The 23,335-nt window shown below is 35.3% G+C and overlaps 3 protein-coding genes across 3 annotated transcripts; all 3 read right to left on the bottom strand.

The window, feature by feature from the left end:
* LOC18769309 (probable inactive serine/threonine-protein kinase fnkC) lies at positions 1,962–4,727 on the bottom strand. Its single transcript, XM_020567855.1, has 5 exons — positions 4,501–4,727; positions 3,789–4,012; positions 3,403–3,700; positions 2,327–2,490; positions 1,962–2,235 (listed from the first exon to the last, which is right to left on the bottom strand). Exons 1-5 carry the CDS (start codon positions 4,560–4,562, stop codon positions 2,090–2,092), a joined length of 894 nt encoding a protein of 297 aa, XP_020423444.1. The 5' UTR covers positions 4,563–4,727; the 3' UTR covers positions 1,962–2,089.
* LOC18771419 lies at positions 8,882–14,505 on the bottom strand. The gene is made up of 12 exons (XM_007202168.2): positions 14,363–14,505; positions 13,670–13,863; positions 13,119–13,413; positions 12,807–12,970; positions 12,581–12,707; positions 11,046–11,134; positions 10,909–10,941; positions 10,671–10,809; positions 10,200–10,375; positions 9,750–10,053; positions 9,445–9,602; positions 8,882–9,237 (listed from the first exon to the last, which is right to left on the bottom strand). The coding sequence occupies exons 1-12, from the start codon at positions 14,488–14,490 to the stop codon at positions 9,053–9,055; spliced, it is 1,992 nt and encodes a 663-aa protein (XP_007202230.2). The 5' UTR covers positions 14,491–14,505; the 3' UTR covers positions 8,882–9,052.
* Positions 17,612–18,799, bottom strand: LOC18769810. Its single transcript, XM_007204799.1, has 2 exons — positions 18,543–18,799; positions 17,612–17,822 (listed from the first exon to the last, which is right to left on the bottom strand). Exons 1-2 carry the CDS (start codon positions 18,797–18,799, stop codon positions 17,612–17,614), a joined length of 468 nt encoding a protein of 155 aa, XP_007204861.1.

Raw genomic sequence — 23,335 nt, 5'->3', positions numbered from 1 at the left:
GTGGTGAAGCGTCTCTTTTGTATGTTCTCATCGCTTCAATATCTTTACAAAAAGCACAAGAAAATTATGGCAGAAAGCTTCAGTGAAACCAAACATGTTTAATTTAGAGTTTCAAACAACTTATTTAATATTTTACTCTATTGGAAATCAAAAGACAAAATGCATGTCATGATTTTATGGAGAACAAATTGTGAGGACAAAACATACCACGTCTGTTCGCCATTGCAGTCCAGTGCCAACTGACCGCGGATTGGTACTTCAGTACAGAGGCAGGAGCACCCACACATACATACATATACGAGAGAGAGAGAGAGAGAGAGAGAGAGAGAGAGAGAGAGAGAGGAAAGACAAGAAACAATAATTCAAAGGAATGTTGAAAGTTGAATTCTTTTTTATTTGGTCATAGTTGACGGTCTTTGACTATAAGTTTTGTTTACATTCACAAGCAGCCAAAATAAATAATATGTAATATCAATTTGGACAATTAAAAAAAGTTGAAACTTACCCATCCACATATGAATGGCTTGACTAAAATATATTTAAGTACACCGGCCAGACCAAAGTTTATTATCTAAATAGCAATAATTGAACATTTTAAAAAAGACCACATTATTTGTTGTACCTAGTAAGATAAAAAAAAATACTAGAGCCAACAGAAAATGCAAGATAAAAAAATATTAGAGCCAACAGAAAAAGCATGTACTTGGAAATGTATAGTTTAGATTAATTTAATTTAGATTATTGCTTATATAAAAAAAAAAAAAAAAAAGAAGTAGAGAATACATATGAAAACACCTATATTTGAAGATAGATAAAGATAATAAACAATGCAAACCTTTTTTGAGGAAATCTAGTGGAAGGTCATGTTCGCCTACAACACCCACTTCATCAACCTTACTTAACATATAAATGCAATAGAAAATTAATTTCTTTTCTTTTTTGGCTGTTGCACTTCACCAACAAATCCCACCAGAAACCATAGCTCATGCATAGCTCATCTTGACCAAGCAACAATCAGCTCCTTCTTAGGTCAGCATGACTAGCAACTTCATGGGCTCACGATTTGGGCTTCTCTTAAGCAACTAATGACTTTGAGCCGTCCATCTTGCAGTGCAGAATGTAATCTTTCCAACCAAATGTTATTTGGGCAAATCCATGGTTGGAGGAAGGAGTTTAGGCCGAAACAAATTGCTAACTCAGTTTGCACGTTTTTGCATCATTTTGCACATTTTCCTATCCAAAGCCATCTTGCTACCCAAAGCTCAATGAAATAAATGATAAACACAAAATAGATTAAAAGCAAAAGTTTAACTAAAAAGCATAACCAAATCATAAGTTAGAATGATACAAAATGATATATAATTATGCACTGATCAGCGACGTCGATGTCGGTGAATGTAGCACTTGTTGCTATGATGATGTGTTTTGTGTTGTTGAAGCAATTATCGTGAAACAACATTGTCGCCATAATATAGTTACAGTTTTGGCCCACATATACAAGGATTTGACTCCAGTTCATTTTTTGGAATTACAAAAAAGGAAATTGTCGGATTGTGTGGGTTGTGTGGATTGGGGTTTAGCCAGTATGGCGTTATGAGTCTCTTCAATTGTCGAAGAGGATGTGGAGTGGTAATCTTGTTTCTTTGTTTGTTCTTTAAAAATGTGTTGTGTTTTGTTTTTTAGTTTTTGTCTTTTGATACGGATTTACCGTTTTTGCTATTGCGCAGTGGATCTGTATTGTAAGTGTAAGTACAAATGCTTTTGGCTGCTAAATCGAGGATTTAAGTCTTTTTTTATATATATTTAGGCCTAATTCTATCAAGATCAAATCAACTTGTTGTTGTCTTTGTTCATTGGATGTACTCATCTCCAGCACTATGGCTGCTTTGTACTTTATTATGTTTCATCAATAATTACTATCGCTTTTTTATAATAAAAAATCATATATAAACCCAATTACATTTATTGCAAAAACAAAACATTATTTATTATTCATTGATGAATTCAAACTTGAAAAGTAACTGATAAAATTGACACACTAATTGGGACATCTCCGCAACATGGCTTCAAATACAATATAGATCTATTTTTAGGACCCATTCTTAACCAGCATTTCAACTACAACAGATAATATATCGTCCCTAAGGAACCCCTTTGAAGGGTCATTTAAAGTTCGCAACGGCATAAAATCTGACCAACCAAAAGTGTTGTCCGAGGACAGGAACCAGTGTTTGCCTGAAAACAGAAAAATCAAATTTGTAGAGAATTTTCAGGTGAAACCAATAAATTGATAAGTATATAATTAGGAAGATACAAAAATAGGTACCTGTTCGTTCAATATGGTGTAAATTAAAGGCTCGATCCACTACCCGAAGCTTGAATTCTACATAAACGCTGGGAAGGGTGTACAAATCGTCGGCCGATCGTAGGTAAAGTGACAGTGATACGTCCTTATGTTGCCCGTATCCTTTTGGATAAACACATAGCTGCCTACAATTAGTAGAAAAAATTATCCCTTTTTAAAAAACCCAAAAAAAGAAAAAGAAAAAAGGCATATTGACTATGGCCAATTAATCTTAGATATTACTTATTGCGTCATAGAGGTCAAACGTATACATGTACAAAGCACACAAACAGAAAATGCAATATAAGATACTTATAAAGGTTAGCCACACACTGGCTTGGCAACATAAAATACTTATAAAGGTTAGCCACATGCCAGCTCTATTGAGAGTATGAGGCTCCAAAGTCCAAAATGGCGTCGAATTTAAATATAACATGAGTAGTTATGTTATACTAGCCTCTCTGCACGCGCTTTCGCGCTTGCGAGAGGTTTTTTTAAAAAAATAAGTAAATTTATTTTAGAATTAAAAAAGATAATGGATAGTTGTGTTCCATAAAAATAGGATCCATTATCTGCTTTTTCTTTTTCTTTTAATTTTTTTAAATATGAAAAAGTGTGAATTTATCATATTATCCTCATTTAATTAATAATTTGAATTCTTAATGTTTGCATTAACCAAGGGCATTTTCTGGTATTTTGAATGTTTCACCATTCTCTGCCTTTTGCTTTATATATATAGATAAAAGTAGGACTTATTATCAAAATTTTCTTTTAATTTTAATTTTTTGAAATATGAAAAAGTGTGAATTTACCATATTATTCTCATTTAATTAATAATTTTAATTCTTAATGTTTGAATTAACCAAAAATATTTTATGGTATTTTTAATGTTTGATCATTCTCTATCTTTTGCTTTATCTATGTATAGATTAATTTTGGTAAAAATTATTAATTCCTAACCCAAAAAAAAAAAAAGGAGGGTCCAACAATTCATCAAGCCCACAAATCAAGTACCCAATATTACTCTCCAACAATTTGATTGAGTGAAAGTGCCATACCATTTTCTTTCTCCAAAACTGATCAGATTTGGACACAAGTGCTCCAGCCCAAATTGTGACGAGAACTTTACCAAATCATAACGGAAAGGGGGGCTGAGAATGGACTTGTGTATCCGGGAAATAGATTCCCCATAACTCGTCCTCCCACTCGTATTAACAAAAACCTCCGCCCCAAATGTGCAGCAGTCATTCAGAAGGTATCCCTCAGAAGGATGCTCGAAAGTATCGCGGAGGAGAAATTTTGCAAAACCCACCTCCGTTGTCACGCGATCAAATCGGCTTAATATTCCGGCCCCATCTGCACATACGTCAACATGCAAATTCAAAGTTAATTAGTACATGTGTGTGTGTGTAAATGAGAAATAATATTATAGCAGAGTCTTCACCTTCGACGGTAAAATATTCCTGCTGTGTCTGATCAAATACAAACAATCTAAAAGTGGCATAAACGTGTTCCCCGTCACTAATACCATTGTATATTGAAGAAGGCCGGTGTCTAATACCACTGTGCATTGATCTCAAAGAAGGAACGCTTGATTTCGCTGTTGCCAAGTAGAGGGATATGTAACAATGTCCATTTATCATTTCATTTGGGTAAAGTGACAACCTCCTGCAATACAAACTTACAAGTATAATTATACATCTTAAGATTTGCCTAAATACAGTGCAAAACTTCGAGTTTATGCATGTATTCATGTATCAAATTATAAAATGAAATAAATCTTGTGATAATAATCAAATTATTATATGGTTTTCGATGAGATTTAAAGAGTAGAGCAGTGGGCGGGATATGAATTTATCAACGGGTAGGCTAATTAAAGTTATTAGTTCAATAATCTAACAATAATTTTCTTTTGTACTTCCAATTTCTATTGTCTTTCTAGAGATAAAAATTATATAAACTACGCTAGTTCCTCGAGTGCAAAGCTAAATGCTAATTTCCCATAAGCTTTAGCATAAAACAAATATAAATTAAATGCAACCGAAAAACACATATTATTAAAATGAAAATATGTTCAACAACATAATTGAAAGTGGAATCCCTCCTCCTTTTGCATAACGGAGAGACTACGCTAGTAGATGACTGGAAAAACCCACCATTTGTGACCGCCAGCTTCAAACGCACTAGATTCATACTTTCTTGCGAGCGTGGTTGACATGAGGAGTACGACTTTATTTCCAACTTAAAGTGATGTGGTGAAGCGTCTCTTTTGTATGTTCTCATCGCTTCAATATCTTTACAAAAAGCACAAGAAAATTATGGCAGAAAGCTTCAGTGAAACCAAACATGTTTAATTTAGAGTTTCAAACAACTTATTTAATATTTTACTCTATTGGAAATCAAAAGACAAATGCATGTCATGATTTTATGGAGAACAAATTGTGTGTTCGCCATTGCAGTCCAGTGCCAACTGACCGCGGATTGGTAGTTCAGTACAGAGGCAGGAGCACCCACACATACATACATATACGAGAGAGAGAGAGAGAGAGAGAGAGAGAGAGAGAGAGAGAGAGAGAGAGAGAGAGGAAAGACAAGAAACAATAATTCAAAGGAAGTTGAAAGTTGAATTCTTTTTTATTTGGTCATAGTTGACGGTCTTTGACTATAAGTTTTGTTTAAATTCACAAGCAGCCAAAATAAATAATATGTAATATCAATTTGGACAATTAAAAAAAGTTGAAACTTACCCATCCACATATGAATGGCTTTGACTAAAATATATTTAAGTACACCGGCCAGACCAAAGTTTATTATCTAAATAGCAATAATTGAACATTTTAAAAAAGACCACATTATTTGTTATACCTAGTAATATAAAAAAATACTAGAGCCAACAGAAAATGCAAAATAAAACAATACTGCAGCCAACAGAAAATGCAAGATAAAAAATTACTACAGCCAACAGAAAATGCATGTACTTGGAAACGTATAGTTTAGATTAATTTCATTTAAATTATCGCTTATATATAAAAAATAAAAAAATAAAAAAGAAGCAGAAAATACATATGAAAACACCTATATTTGAAGATAGATAAAGATAATAAACAATGCAAACCTTTTTTGTGGAAATCCAGTGGAAGGTCATGTTCGCCATTGGTTTAAGTAAATATCAAATGAACAATTAAAATAGAATTTTTCTTTTTTTTTTAAAGGACTTTTAAGTTGTAGCTCAATTGGTTAAAAGTTGTTTGTATCATAATCAACCAAGCACATTCAACACTCGAAAACTGGTACATAGATAGACCCACAAACTGCCCAAGGGGAAACACTTGGGGAAAACCACTGACTCATAACCCCAATGACGTCATCATGACCAAGGGCACCGAAGGGACTTCCTACTTCGATTCTACACCCGCGTGTCGAAGGACGTCATCGAAGGCAAACTCGCAGAACCTAAATCTCCAGACACGTGTCAGCACCACAATGATTTGCCCAAAGTCCCACATAGAAACTTTTGGCAAACATCCACTTTCTTTTGCCTGTAAAAGGGAATAGTGCCAAGGTAAAAAGGTCATTAATCTTTACCCATACCCTTACTTTATCAAAATTATCTTTTACCTTACACTTTGCTGACTTCAACATCGGAAAGCTTTATACTCATACCACACTGGTTAAGGTCTTGACGATTCTTCTAATGTTAATCTTCTGTAGATTCGTCTTCCTGATGAAGGCGTTATTACCGAAGGTCTTCACCTTTTCATCACTTGCTGAAGAAACCATACTTCATCCCTTTTAAGTTGAGTCCAATTTTGAACATCAACATATTGGAGCCATATGTAGGAATCGGCTTATGAATCCCACTTCTCTGCTGGCTCCTTCACCTATCACTCTTTTTCGTCTCTTCGGCAACCCGCATTCTAACATGCCGAATGAAGCCAGTCTTGGCACCCTACATAACACCCTTCATGTAGAATCTTCTAGGAGGAGGCTACTTGCCGATGTTAACCTAAATACTGATATGGAGTGACTATGTGCCGATGTTGCTAAAATTCGACCATTCGAAGCACATCTTTTTGGATCATTTCATGATTGAGACTAATCAGTTATATTCGGCACATGACTTGTATATGATTCAACAACATGAAGACAAACCTCTCCGGGAGTATGCAACTACTTGGGGGGTTAGGAGACGAATGATCATGCTACCTTTGGCACCTTCAAGAATGGCCTTCATGAGTCCAACTTCCGCTACTCAATACACAACAACACCTGGAATACTTATGCAGAACTAATAAGGCAAGCCACCATTCACGCTAAGGTAGCATACTTCAACTCCAAGTATGGTCTGACGACCCTCCACAATGTTCGGCACCCTCCTAAAATCTATACCTTCCTCCACCACCAACTAATCACGAGAAGCCTAATCGTTACTCTTTCAATGATGATGCCAACAATGGTTAAACTTTAAGAGGAAGGATGGATACCATCGGTGTTAAAAATATGCCCTTAAATCCAACTATTGATGTGATAGTTAGAGTTAAGGACATTTTTTATTAAAAAAAACATATTATGTTATCAATAGGCAAGAAATGTTATTTTATACATTAAATCATCCTATATTATCTTTCAATATGTAGAACAACCATAGTCCAAGGAATACACAATTGGATATGAGAGCTATGTAATGAGATTGCATACATGAAGACTTCTCATCATCCCTAAATCCTAAATATGTTCCTGGTCATAGGAATATTGATTAGGCGTCAATATTCCATAAAGACTAGTACACACAGTATCGTTTCTATATGTAGGAAATGGCAAGGTCTCAAGTCATTAAGTGTGGAGACACATCGATATGTGTGTAGGTGCTTGTCAAAGAACAAATACACTGAACGCGATCCAACACATGAGTTACAGCATGAAAGTCTTTACTCACATGTCAAGCTAGAACTCATAAATTGCAATGGTGCAAACTAATCCTTATACCTGAGGCATCATAGATGTTTTGTGGCTATGTTGTTAATCTTTGAGGGCACTATACGGTCATGTGATTAGAGGTGCAAATGAGGAGAAATGAAATGAGGAGACACAAGTCAATGGTTGATAATCAAATGTCAAAGCTAGCGGTCAAAAGTCAACAAAGACACTAAAAAGACTTCGGGCTCGTTTGGGACTACTTCTCTAGGAAGGATTTCTGCTCATAAGCGCTTCTAACAAAAGCATTTTTATTATAAAGTTGTTGAAAATTTCATAAAAAATCGAAGTGCTTCCTGAAAAAGCAATTGGGAGTGCTTCTTGGAGAAGCACCTGAAGAAGCATATGGCAGGTGCTTCTCCAGAAAGCACTTCTAAACTTTTCTATCAAATGCTATCAGAAGCGCTTTTGGTTATCAAAATGTGCTTTTAGCCATTCCAAAAGCACTCCCAAACAAGCCATTCTATTGCTTATAGTGATCAATTTAAAAAAGTACTAGAACCATGTGCACACATATATCTTGATAAAGAAAGACCAAAAACAAAGGAAATCAGGTTAAGAGTTACTGATCCATGGTTCATGTGAATGGCTGACTTGACCATAAGGCTTATTCAAATACACGGACCAAAAAGAATTATTATGTAAATAGCAAGTGGACAATTAAACAAAGACTACATGTATATCGACATAGAGAAAGACAGAAAACAATGCAAATCAAGTTGGAAGATACTAATGTCTAATGGTTAAGTGACTATAAAGTTTGCTTTTAAAAAAAGCCAGCCAAAAGAAAATAATAGGAAAGAGAAGACTACAACATAAGTTATAGTCAACCCAAAAAATAATAGAGTTGCACATAAGTGATTTTAGGTTTAAATTTCCATGATGCATTGGCATTATGTGTGAAACTCTATTCTTCCTCATTGAACACCGTCTATCTGTATATTGAAGTAAATTTTCGATGAGCTTAATGATTTTCTGCTCATTGGGGATTTGAGCCCTGCTAGAAATGTTCACCATCGTTACCAGAACTCCCAAGAAGTCGTTAGCATCAAGGATATGATGGTTGGGGGAGCTTTGATAGTTTAACATGTGCATGAATCAAATACAGTAGAGAGTTCTTGGATTTATGATCATGTTTGTGCAAAATACCTAAAGCAAACAATTTAAAGTTGACAAAAAACTCCCATCGATCCTCCCAACCTTGAGGATACGCATGTTCATTTGGACCAAATAGCCAAAGTAATGCACAGGTTAATGAGTGTAATTAATTGGGCTAGTATTTAGTTAACTGGGCTGGATCCGAAGTCATCTATCCTTGCACTCGTTGTCTTCCCTCCTCCCCTGATGTCGTACTCATAAGGTGAATATCAACTGTGCTGCATTTAGTCATGAGCGTCGAGTATAGTGTCACGATTGATGTGTTAGATTTGAAGTTCAAAGTCTTAGTAAAAATCAATGGTTGGATCCAAATTGTTATGTTCTTGTCCGCTCAAAGTTTCTAGCACAAGAAATTAACAATCATGTCTTTCCTTAATTATGCAAAACCTAAAAAAGAGTGTGGTATCTAGCACAAGAAATTAATCCTTTATTTATGTGAACAATTCAAACATGAAAAGTATCTGATAAAGTTCACACGAATTTTTATATATTCTGGATACACCACTCAGAAATTCTAGCACAGCATATATACTCAAAGGGCTCCGAATACTATTCAAAGATCTGCAACCATCTATCTTAATCAGAAGACAATGGTTTTTTTAATATTCTAGGAGCTTCAACCACAGATAGCGAGCATATTTCTACTTCAACAGTTAATACATCATTCTTAATGAACCCCTTCGACGAATCACGGAGAGTTTTCCACGGCATAAAGTCTGGGAAAACAATTTTGCGGTTTGAGGAACAGAACCAGTGTTGAACTGAAACAGAGAATCAAATTTTTAGAGAATTATGTAAAACAATAGCAATGTTCTCTTGTGAAACAATAGTAACTAGTCTAGGATAACCGAGTCTAACCCTCCATATCAAACGTGGCCTTAATTACTTACTTCATTTTTTTCTTTTCCAGTGAGGACAAATGTGAGTTGATACATAGATTAGTAACAGAGAGGTGTAAAGGGAATTACCTTCTTTTTCAGTAGTATGTTTACCATGGACTCGATCCAATACCCGAACCCTGAATTTCGCATAAAAGCTCGGAAAGCTCTTCCAATCTTCTTTCGATTCTAACATAAATGATAGTGATTTGTTCTCTGGTTCTCCATTCTGACAAACACTTAACTTCCTAAAATAAATAAACACAAGAAAGTTACAATGATTCCCGTATATAACTTCCATAGCGAATAAAGGATTGAATAATGTTTGCTTTTATATGGAGTGTGAATAACAGTTCTCTTTATATACATACGCAAGACATATTGCAGGTACGTACCATTTTCTTCCTTGAAGATGGAATTTATCTGAAGATAGACACTTCGGGTCACGTTTTGATGAGATGCTTCCCAACCTAAACTTACGGACACTTGAGGTTGGATTTTTGAGTTCCCGGGGGGGAAGATATTCGTCAAGAGTTTTCGTTTGGCCCTTATGAACAAAAACCTCTGCCCCAATTCTGCAGCAATCGTCCCAAACGTATCCCTCAGACCGTTTCTCGAAAGTCGAACGGAGAAGAAATTTTGCAAAACCCAACTCCGGCCTCATCTCCTCATGAAAGTGATTTACTTTTCCAGAACCATCTGTTAACGTAATTTAATCACTAATAATGTATGAACTAATGGGAAAGAAACTTTGATAATAAATACTTTATGTACATACATAACTATAGACATATACGTAAGTCAACTGTGAGCAGATAAATCAGATATGTTGCATAGAATTTCACCTTCTATGGTCAAGTATTCCTGTGTTTCGGGTGTATTCTTGTATAAAAACAATCTAAAAGTGGCATAAACTTCGGCCGGCGACTGCTTCCCGGACACACTCCCTATTAATACCAAGAAGAGGGAGATGTAACCCTTCTTACTTGTTGTTTCATAATTTGGGTAAAATGACAGCCTCCTGCAACACAAATTACAGTTTTTTATGTCTCTCTTGAAAATAAGGCTAATTTCATTTCAGTAAACATAACAAAATTCAACCATTCAGTTTAACCATTAAAACTGAGATCAAAATAAAATTAGCTAGATCAGTAGCTGAGAAATATCAGTCAAAATGATATTGATTTGGCTGAGAAATTAGCTAGGCAGTAGCTTGATCAGCAATTTTATTTTAAACGAAAAAAAGAAAGAAAAGGGAAAGCAGATAATCAAAGCAGCTTTCAGAAAAGAAAAGAGATGTAAAGAAACCAACGTACCATCTGTAACCACCAGCATCAAAGACACCAGACTCGTACTTTTCTGCTTTGGTGTTTGATAGCAAGGAGTATGGCTTTATTTCCACGATGAAGTGCTCTGGTGGATACTCTCTTTTGTATTCTCTCATCTCTGGAATATCTTCACAAAACCAGAAGAAATTTATGGCAAAACGAAGCAAATTATTAATTCTATTCTATGAGAAGGAAACTTGGGAATTCAGATATTAGCAGAACATACCAAATTTCGCCATTGCAGTTGCAGAAATGCTGACTGATCGTGGATTAGGACAGAGTTAAGACAGCCACATATAAAGATGGAGAAAGTGTAGAGAAAGTCAATTAAAAGAAGACTCCATAAAGTCACATTAATAGTACTAGAGCCAGGTGTACATATATTTCCATGTGGCTTGACTACAATGCACCGGCCAGGAAAAAGTATATTATCCAAATAGTAATAATTGAACCTTTAAAAAGGAGAACACATTATTTGTTATAATTATACTTTTGGGTGCTTCCAAACAATCCTGAATTCAAGTTTCTGACATACTCTTGTATGTCAGTTTTCTTATTTAGAAATTCGTGACCAATCTCGTGTAGCCAACATTTGATAGATATCGGGCCCACTTTACTTAATTGTCCTTAATTCAGGTAAATCATTCATGTACACGTGCATTGCATTCGTTCTAAAAATTTGAAGTTTTTACTCTCAGTTGACTAGTACATGCATTGCATTTCGTCCTGCCTAACATTTGCAGTTTTTACTCTTATTTGCCTAGTGCCCTTCAATGGAGAATAATTTCATCCTGTACTTAAAGGTTTTCGTGTGCTTCAATGGAGAATCAGTTTAGAAATATTAGTGTAATGATTTGAAGTTTTATCTTCTTAATCATTCATATTCGCAAAGTTTGGCTCTGTGTTCTGAGAGAGTGTTCTTTGTGAGAAAATGATTTCTCATTTTTATTCTTAAAAATCTTCTTAATCGCTCATATTTGCAATGTTATTTGATAAATTGATTGAATGAGTTTTTCATTTTATGAATTAATTTAGGATGTTTGTTTCTTCCCTGGAGAAAGTTGTATTGGATGACTAGTTTTGAATACTACTCATTTGCATTAATGGCATGTTTTTTAATCTGTAATCAGATTATAAGGAATTAAATTGAGGAGGAGTTGGATTGAAGAGAATTAAATTCTGGATTCCTATTGAAATTGCTTACTAAATCATATGAAATTGGGGTTGAAGTGGTTCTAATTACTAAAATATCTTAGTTGTTAGGTTAAAGTATATGACAAATTTTAAAATTTTAAAATTGTATGTGGATATAATTGGTAAAAAAGATGAATTCCTAATGGGTTGAATTTCAACGAATTAGAATACCACATTCCACCCAAGAATTGAATACCTCCAAAATCAGGAATTCAATTTTTAATTTTATGTGAACCTACTTACTTTTTAATTCATTAAATATTTAATTTTTCAAAATTTGCTACCATGCGAATGGCAGGTGTCAGCAGAGACATTAGGTACTAGTTTGGTCACCTGCTACCATTTTTCTCAAAATGAAAATAAATAAAGAATACACCATAGAAGAATCCAAGATAACTGATAACTATGTTAGAGTGCTCACCCCAACAAAAATACACCTGCTTCCATTTTTTTGTCAAAATTATTTCATCTGTTTGTGTGGATTACAAGCGATACACCAGCCAGGGTACACATTTCTAACAACAAAACACTCTGCTAATTACTTTTATTCCAAAACAAAACATTATTATTTCTTATTGATTATTGATTATTCATATTCAATCCAAAAACTTAAAAGGTAACTAATAAAATTGACACACAATAATTCAGAAAGGGCTTCAAACACAATTCCAAAGATGGAAACCATCTCTCTGTCTCATAACGACGTAGACACAGCCAGCATTTCAACTTCAACAGATAATATATCACCCTTAAGGAACCCCTTTAGAGTTCGCAACGGCATAAAATCTGGCCAACCAGAAATGCAGTCTGAGGACGAGAACCAGTGGTTGCCTGAAACAGAAAATTAGAGATATTACAAGTGAGGCCAATGACTAGATGAGTAGTAGATACTTAGGAAGATGACAAAGAAATATGTGTAAAGTGAATTACCTCTCCGTTCAGTATTGTGCGTCTTAAGGGTTCGATCAATTACCCGAACCTTGAATTCTGCATAAACACTGGGAAGCGTGTCCAAATCGTCGGCCGATCGTAGGTAAACTGATAGTGATTTGTTCTTCTCTTTCCTGTAACCTTTCGGATAAACACATAACTGCCTACATAATTAGTAGAAAAAAAGAAGAAGAGGTAATGATCCCAGTCAAAAGAAAGAAAAAATACCAGTCTTTTAAGGGTAAGAACCTACATTTGTATGGTAGTCAAATTGTGTGACAGCATAAAATACTCGACTATGATTGTGCATACCATTTTCTTCCTCCAACAATGATCAACTGTGGAAATGCGTACTCCATGTCAAATTGTGTGGAGAACTGTCCCAAATCACGACGGAAAGTACGATTGCGAATGGCAGGTGTCTCGAGGGAAAGCGATTCCCTGTGAAGTGTCCTTTTATTCGTAGAGACGAAAACGTCGGCCCCAAATGTGCAGCAGTCATTGGAAATGAATCCCTCTGAATGGCGCTGGAAAGTATGAAGGGGAAGAAATTTTGCAAAACCTACCTCAGTCCCACTCTCAAATCGGCTTAATGCTCCAGCATTATCTGTACAAACATCAACGCACAAATTCAAAGTTAGTTGAGTACAAATATTATTCGCCATCTCCATTTATTGCCAATTAATTTTAAGTGGGTTAGTATCAAAGCGTGCTATCTACACGTCGCTGAGCCTAACGATAACATGCTCCCACGTCGCCCAGAATATGTTCTTCAATTAATGTATGTATATATATAAGTATGTGCAGCATTCAAATCAGGTGTTTTTGTAAATCAGACATATAATATGTAGCAGAGACTTTACCTTCGACGGTAAAGTAATTCTTTTGGTTGTGATCAAATACAGACAATCTAAAAGTAGCATAAACCTCCGCCTGCCCCCTAAGAGCTGACACCACAGAGTTAATAATACCATTATTCTTTGTCTTCGCTTTTGCCAAGTAGAGGGAGATGTACTTCTCTCCATTTATCATTTGACTTGGGTAAACAGCCAACCTCCTGCAACACAGACTTACAACTAAATTATATATCTCCAGATTTCCCTAAATACAGTGAAAATTTTCGTGTTAATGTTGATGTTTTAGAACATTAACTGTTGATCAATTCCCCTTTATTACAAACAATTAGCCAAATGGAAGTTTATGAAGATCTCTAATTATGATAATAAATAGGCGAACATAGTACTTCAGGTAAACAATGAAGTCTTGTTATGATAATCAAATGGTTGCACAGTTTTTTATTTTGTTGATCTTTTTTTAGGAACGATCCTTGAATACAATGCAAAGTGAGCTCCACATGCAAAGCCATGTAAAAGCAAAAAGAAAAAAAAAATAAGAGATCCGTTTCTTCTTCTTCTTCTTTTTTTTTTTATATATATATATAAAAGAGAAATTAGCTAGGCAATATCTTGATCAGCATCCTTATTTAAGTGGGAAATGCATGTAAAAGATTAAAGGAAAAAAAAATGCTAAATTAGTGGATGACTGAAAAAACCCACCATGTGTGACCGCCAGCTTCAAACACTTTAGATTCGTACTTTTTTGCTAGCGTCGTCAATAAGGAGGAGTATGAATTTATTTCCAACTTAAAGTGAAGAGGTGGAGAGTCGCTTCTGTATGGTTTCATCACTGCAATATCTTTACAAAAGCACAAGAAACTTATATGGCAGAAAGCCTCAAGTGAAACCAAATTGATAAACATGATCTAAATAACAGGAAAATGGTCAACGTCGTCTAATCCAGTGAAAAAGATTTTGACTTGCATATCAGAGGTCTTAGGTTCGAACTCCTATGACATCTTAATTGTGTTGTGTGTGCATGATAAACCCCCTCCCGTGTAGTTTAGACTATCGCATATGCTAAAAAAAATCATAAAAAAAGGAAAAAAAGGAAATATTTGATATATGATACATTCAAATTATACTTATTTAACATCTATTGGAAATCAACAGACAAATGCCTGTCATGATTTTATGCAAAGGAAATTTTGAGAGGGCAAGGTATTAGCAAAACATACCAAATCTTCTCGCCATTGCAGAATACAAATTTTTCAACTAATGATGCTGAATTAGTACTTCAGTACAAAGGAAGGCGCGCACACACACACATATATATATATATACATATACATATAGAGACATAGAGAGAAGATAATAAACATTGCAAAGGAAGTTGAAAGGGGGAATTTTTTTTAATTTTATTTTCTGGTCAGAGGTGACGGTCTTGACTATATGTTTTATGTAGATAAACTAAAGCTAAAATAAATATTATGTAAATATCAATTTGGACAATTAAAAAAGACTAGAGTATTATTTATAGTAAACTCAAAAAATATTAGAGCCATCGGAATTAAGATGCTTGTGCGCTTGTACATGGATGGACAATGCAAAAAGTCGAACGTTACTATCTATGGTGGTTGTATATTGGCTTCACTATAATATAAATATATATATATATAATTAAAAAATTATGTAAACAGAAATTGGACAACTAAAAAAAGACTACATGATTAAATACTTAGTAAACTCAAGAAGTAGTTGAGCCATCAGAAACTTCGTGTGTGGACATGATTGCCTCATTATCAATTTTTCAATTAAGAAAATTGGCGAAGCTTATCAGGAGTGATTGCAGCCAGCAGGGGCAGCATGGTGGTGCAGCCAGCAGTGGGCGGCGCTGCGGCGGAGCAAGTTATATGGTAGTGGGATAATTTTATGGTTAATCAACTGAATATTAATTTTCTTGGTTTCGTTCCTAGAAGAAAATTAATCTAAAGTTACTGAGGCAGTTGCTAGAACATTTGCGACTCAAACTTGTTCCTAGAAATTTCAACTAGTCATGCCAATTACTCATGTTCATAAATAAACAAAGACTATCGAATATTAGGTAGTTCAAGCAAGTCAATGACAAGTTGGAATGTTTTTCTGTAATGATATGTAGGAATCTTATTTCTATTTCATTTTCGAAGAAAACCAAGAAGACTATGGAATGCGAAACGTCTTAGTTTTGTCTTTTGGTCAAATGAGGAGACGTTCATTTGTAGGAACCTCTCTGTTTTTAATGGGAATGATACGTAGGAATGTAACAAATGCAGAGAAATAAGAATTATAAATAAATAAAAACAAATTCTATAGTCTTTTATTGATTATCCATTTTCTCTTTAAATTTGCACAAACGACATTGCAATTATCATTTAATTACAATTGGATTTTTGCTCTTTCCTTGGCCTTCAACCTCACCAATTTGAAGAGTAGAGGCTACCCAGATGAGGAATTGGGTGGGCAAGAGAAGAGTAGAACTACCCAAGAACAAGGGAACTCAAAATTGGACTTTTGGAAACTGCATTACAGTTTTCATTTAATTACAATTTGATTTTTGTTCTTTCCTTGGCTTTCAACCTCACCAATTTGAAGAGTAGAGGCTACCCATATGAGGAATTGGGTGGGCAAAAGAAGAGTAGAACTACCCAAGAGCAAGGGAACTCAAAATTGGACTTTCGAAAACTGCATTGCAGTTTTCATTTAATTACAATTTGATTTTTGTTCTTTCCTTGGCCTTCAACCTCACCAATTTGAAGAGTAGAGGCTACCCATATGAGGAATTGGGTGGGCAAAAGAAGAGTAGAACTACCCAAGAGCAAGGAAACTCAAAATTGGACTTTCGAAAACTACATTGCAGTTTTCATTTAATTACAATTTGATTTTTGTTCTTTCCTTGGCCTTCAACCTCCCCAATTTGAAGAGTAGAGGCTACCCATATGAGAAATTGGGTGAGCAAGAGGAGAGTATAACTACCCAAGAGTAAGGGAACTCAAAATTGGACTTTTGAAAACTGCATTACAGTTTTCATTTAATTACAATTTAATTTTGCTTCAATAAAATTAATTTTTATTTTTGTAGCTGTTTTCGTTTTCGTTTTTGTTTTTTTTCTAACATAATTGATATCTATATTGTATTTTTGTTGCAATTTCTGTTTTTATTTGCAGTTTTTGTGAGAATAAGTGTTGAAATGATTTTTTTTTTTAATTTTAAAAATCGTTGATTGTTTATATAAATATTGTATAACTGAATAAATATTACAAAGTCAAGTTTGGTGTAGTGATTTGGGAGTGAGCCTTCCTCCTTTGAGGGTCAAGGTTCGAGTTCCCTTTATGACACAAAATCTTGTTTTTTTTTAAAGGTGAATAAAGGGCAACGGAGTTGGTCCCCTACAGGAGGTGGCAGGCTGGCGACGGGCAGTGGCAGCTAACGGTGGTGGTGGCAAGTGGCCGATTGCGGGAGTGTGGCAGTGGTGGCTGGTGGTTGGAGTCCGGCGATGGTGGCTAGCGGTGGTTGCCGGTAGCGGAAGTTTGATGGCGAGTGGCGGTTGGCTAGATATGGACATGTGGCATAGTATGCTTGCCTTAGAAGGAGTGACATTGTGTGTAATTTTGATATTTTTTAATGATATTTTTGAAAAATTAGGTACTACATTTTGGTCTTTGAACTTATGCTAATTAGATGAAATTTTAGTCCTATCTTCCAAATTAGTACACCAATAACATAAAAACTCTCCATTCATATAGTCAAATTAGATCTAAATAGACTACAATTTCCGAAAAGTTCTTGCAATTTTGGCATCACCGAAGAAAAACCAAGTCAAGGAACTGAAGAGAAAAAAAAGAAACTGGTCATAGAGCAATTGTCTGATGAATGCTACTCATCTGCCCGACTATGCCATGCATAAAATTTTGAAAGTTAAAGACTAATTAGTCAATAAATCAATGCTGGGTTGCGACGCTTGCCCCTGTCAAACCTCTTGCACCAAAGGGGCCTTCGATCAATTTTAAACTTCACTTGACCTTGGCCTCGGAGCACGATCGCCGGCATCAGAACTGAATTGAACACAACTTTTCCGAAGAGAGGATCCTCCCACGGGTGCGGGCAATGAACGTACACCCTCTCAACACATGAACCAAATCTCCTGCGCCCCATATCAAACTCATCAACCATACATACATGAATATACATGCAACCACATATAGAACAAATTTTCCCATATCTTAAAAGATGGGAAGGAGACATAAGGGTCGAACTTCTGTTATAGGAAGAGTTAACAAACAAATCCGGGATCAAACTTCTCTTACCAAACCCATAAATTATTTTTTTGGGTTTCTTTGTAATAAAACCGTTTTTTAATTAATAATATATCACATTCAACAAACAAATCCGGGAATTAAATTTTCCCATGAATCATTTTATGGGGGGTTTTTTTTTTTTTTTTCTGTAAGAAACCTTTAACATAATTATCATACTCAACAAAAAATTAATCCGTCCTCTATTGTTCGGAAGAAAAAAAACGATTAATCTGCGAATCAAACTTTTCTTACAAAGAAACCCGTGTAATATTTTTAAGGATTTATTGCAATAAACTATAAAATAATTATCACCCAAAAAAAAAACACAATCAACCAAACTTTTCTTACCCAAAAAAAAAAAAAAGGATTTGAAAAAAACCCACAAGTCTAATAAACCCATGCCTTAAAACACACTCAACAAACAACGTGCAAAATTCATGGTCTCATCCCAACAGAGTAATGCTCATACAAATGCAACTAAATCAATTAATCATATCTATATCAAATATGAATCATGATTTTTATCTCTCTTATAATCATAAACTATTATACAATAATCTACTTACTCATTGAAGAAGTCCATAATTTGGTCCTCAGTGAGCGGGAACCCATTGGAAAATGTGATAAAGCAACACCTGTCATCTTCAGGTGCCTTATAGTAAAAAGGTTCCCACTCCGCCGCATAGGGGCTGAGATTGCTTTCAGTTACTGCTGATGATGAGTCGACAGATGCAACGCTTTCATTACTTTGATCAACAGACCCTTCAGGGCCAACCACAACCGCCTCTCCATTGGAAGAGCCAGCCTCCCGCTTCTGTTCCATTGAAAATGAGAGAGAGAAAGAGAGAGAGAGAGAGAGAGAGACACAGAGACACAGAGTGTGTGTTTTTGTCTGAGTGTTTGTGGGTCTGTGAGAGAGAAATTGGGAAGACAAGTTGGGGTAGAGTTATAAGATTTATATATAGGAAAGATGAGGAAGCAATGTGACTATACTCAAGAATTTAGGGTTTATATATATGGAAATGAAGGTTGTAGCCATGGGAGGGCAGGCGAGAATGAGTTGTAGGGGTGTAACGTTTAAAGGAAATATGTTGGAAATTAGGGAATATATATGGGATATATGTTGTTTTTTAGAATGTTGGACTAGTCCTCTGAAAGGGTACTTCTTCTATATATTTTTGTTGACTGAGATTTTTCTAGAATTAGGTTTTTACTACTTCAATCAAGCTTTTTGATATCTGTGGATTCTGGTACTAATTTATTAGAAGGTCTCATTTTAGAGAACGATATTGGCCATCAGCCGCCATACCATCTAGCAATGTCATTGTTCTTCCATTGTTATATAATGAAAAACTATTTGTGATTGACCTATTTCTTACGTATCGAAAAACATAATAGTAAAGGTATGTTGTCAATCTTTTCGCCGCGAAATAATAGATATTGTTTTGTCATGGAAAAATAGTATATTCTCTGTACCCGGTTTTGACAAACGTTATTCTCTTTCATGGTCGTTATTGATATTAGGGAAATATTTAGTTGTTCTATAAGTTTCATTATAATTCGATAATACATGAAAAAAGTTATACAATACAATTTGTTCCCTTTCTTTTCTTTTTATTGGATTATTATTTTTAATTATTCTAAAAAAAAAATTACTTCTTATATATGTTAAATTAGTTTCATACACTCATCTTAATGAAAAAAAAATCCTTGAATAATTCATCAAGTCCCTACCTTTTAAAGATATATTTGAATTCTAATGATGAGTTTTAAAATATTTGCAACCTTGCCAATTATAGAATCCCTAGTTTCATTGCCTTGGATAAGGACATCATTAATTATGAAGTTTTTCTATATTGGGACATCAGCCAACAAATATATTTGGTGAACTCTCCTGGCAAATGATATACCTTATTAGTAAATTGAGCCTCTCATGTTTGTTAATACAGTATTAAGCTTAACTTGCTGCCTAACATGTCACGCGTCTTGCCAAAAAAGAGTACGAGTCATTAAAGAAGCAGAAATGTCTTAATGCATAGCAATTAATGGCCAAATCTAAGGATTTTTTTTCTCATTCACTTGATAAGTTGTCTCCCCTTGAATAAAGAATTTTTCAGATTTGAGAATGCGGCTCACACAAAACATGTTCTTAGTGAGTTGGAAGATTTTGGAGGGACTGACTCACGACCCATTATTACCAATATTAATATCGTCCCCTACTTAATTACTTGCATATTCAGCAGTTGTAGAGTTTTACACAAGAGGTCTCGATGTTATTAGTGATAGAACAATTTGTTATACGTTGTCCTTTACTTTGTCAAGTTTTCGATGTATGACTCATATTCTTCAACAATTCCAACACGCCAAGAATATTTACTTCAAAATTAACTTCTTGCGGGACATGAATAAAGGAGATGTAATGAAAGGAACATGCCAATCTTTGAACATTCTTAATGAATAAAATATTTCTATCAAATACTTCCTATACTATTTGAACATGCCAATCTCATAAAGACAAAACGAAACTTCAACGTCTGTCCTAGATTGAGACACACCAATAAAATCTTGGTGCGGCTTTGAGCTGCTAGTTCTTTTTCATTTTATGGACACGGACAAATGTGAGTGAAGGCCCAAAGCTTAGAGTGGCTCCAGCGAAGGAGCCCAGCCCGAGGCAAGGGCAGAAAAAAAAAAAAATTTCGCTCCAGCGTGCAGCCCAGGCCCGGGTTTGGTGTGGGACCCACCAACTCGGGCCAGCCCGAAGGCCAAACCAGCCCCAGGTCCAAAACGCGGGTGCTGACGTCAGCGCTGGCGTCACGCTGACGTCAGCTAGGGCTGTCAAAAAAATTTTACCGTTGGCGCGTGCAATGCACGCGCCAACGGTAAAAAAATTTTGAATCAGCGCGCGCTGACGTCAGCGCTGACGCCAGCGCCAACGGTAGGCTGCCACGTGTCGCGCTCAGTGCCTTCCGATCTGCTTCTCCTTTCTAATCCAACGGCTGAGGCTTTTTTGGGTGAAAAAAATATGAAAAAAAATTCTAAAAAATTCTAAAAAATTCTGGTATTTTTTTCTATAAATACCTATCAATACCCTTCACTTTCAACACCAATACTCTTACATTTCATTATACTTCTACTAATATTCACTCTTTTTACACAACATTTTCCTCTTTTTCATCTAGCATTTTGATTTCATATTTTTATGGCTTCTTCTATCGAAACCGGAGGGGCTTGGAGCACAATGGAAGATGTTTCTTTGTGTGAGGCTTGGCTCCAAATTTGTCATTGTCCCGTGTCCGGCAATGAAATGAAATTTTTTCATATGTGGAAAAAAATTCATGCCGAATTTTGTGAAAAAATTCCGGGGTCTACTCGTACGGAGATGGCATTATCCAGTAGGTGGAAAATTCTCAATAAAGAGTTGGGAAAATGGAGAAATGCCCTAGCAAAAGCGATGGACAACTATAGAAGTGGGCAAAATCGTACTAACGAGGTAAGTATTTTATAATTTTTGTGTTATTAAGTTTAATCTCCTAATATATATATTTTGTTAATATTGCTTACATTTTCAATATGTTGTATATATTTTGTTAATATTGCTTGCATTTTCAATATTTTGTTAATATTGCTTGCATTTTCAATATGTTGTATATATTTTGTTAATATTGCTTGCATTTTCAATATTTTGTTAATATTGCTTGCATTTTCAATATGTTGTTAATATTTCTTGCATTTTCAATATTTTGTTAATATTGCTTGTATTTTTAATATGTTGTTAATATTTCTTGCATATCCAATATATTTTAAATATTTATTGCATTTCCATTTTTTTGTTCAATAGATGATTCAAGCACAAATGTGGTTCGGTGCAACCGGGGGTGGCAAAAAAAGTTTCACCCATCATGAATGTTGGGAGGTGGTGAAATTTTGCAAACGCTTCGTAATTATTCCAACGGGTCCGGAGGTTGTGTTAAACGAGACGCCACTCCGTGATTCAATGACATCGGATTCACCTCTTTATTCTCCTATGAGTCAAGACTCACCCATCGAAAAGGAGCCGAGGCCCATTGGCCGAAAGGCCGCGAAGGCAAAGAAGAAGGGTAATTCAAGCAATCAAAATTCACAATTTTTGGAGGAAATTGCAAGGCAAAACGGCATAAGAATAGAAATGGAGCAAAAACGCCAAGAGCACGAGTTGGCCCTTGATGCTGAGTTTGCACGTGAAAGGGAGTATTTGCGCAAAAAAGATATGGACAAGACAGATCGGGAAACCATGGCGATGAATACAAGTCATATGTCCCCTGAAACAAAACAATTTTGGAAGCTAGAACGAAGGGATGTTATGAGAAGAAGACTTTTCCGGGATGATGGGCCTAGCAACACGGATTGGTTAAATGATGGAAACCATTAAATTAGTTAGCATATCTTTTATGTATTTGTATTTTAGTTGTTTTCTATTAAAGTTGTTATAATTCATGTATTTTATTTTATTAGTAATTCATAATGACTTGTATTACATTTCATTATTTAATAAACAAAGCATTCAATAAATTACCTTTTTATTCAACATATTCCATACTTCAAACAAAACATAATAAAAATAAAATTAAAAGTACAAACAAGGCACAATAAAAATAAAAACACAACCAAACCATACTAAATAAAACATAAGCAAAGCATCTATTCTCCATCATTAATCTTCATTGCCTTTCACCGCCCATAGATGCTCCATCAAGTGAAATTGACGCATTTCATGAATATACGAAGATTGCATCTCCGTATATCGATCTATCATTCGGGTCATCAAATGACCATCCCTCACCAACGGTTCCGGCTCAAACGGTTCTCCATTTTGCCCCATGGGTCTTTCATAAATCCGTGTCAAAGCCGTGTTCATTGGATCCGGTTCGTAGACCTCTAAAGCATCATAATCGTACTCATCCTCCACAATCATATTATGGAGGATGATGCAAGTCATCATAATGCTTCTGAGGATCTCCTCATCAAACATGCGGGCCGCACCTCGAATAATCAACCACCTGGCTTGAAGGATGCCAAAACACCTTTCGACATCTTTCCTATATCCCTCTTGATATGTAGCAAATAATTTTTGCTTCTGGGATCGGGGATTTGGAATGGTTTTGACAAAAGTCGTCCACCTCGGGTAGATTCCATCAGCTAGGTAGTATCCTGTCTGGTATACTGTATTGTTGACTTCATAGGTGACATTGGGGCCCTGACCTCTCAATACATCGTTGAAGACGGGGGATTGACCCAGCACGTTGAGGTCATTTTGTGATCCTGCAACTCCGAAGAAGGCATGCCAAACCCATGTGTCGAAACCAGCAACCGCTTCAAGGAT

The sequence above is a fragment of the Prunus persica genome, chromosome G7 (genome assembly GCF_000346465.2).
Source record: "Prunus persica cultivar Lovell chromosome G7, Prunus_persica_NCBIv2, whole genome shotgun sequence".
NCBI classification, from domain to species: Eukaryota; Viridiplantae; Streptophyta; class Magnoliopsida; order Rosales; family Rosaceae; genus Prunus; species Prunus persica.
This window is presented reverse-complemented; position numbering and strand designations above follow the sequence as displayed.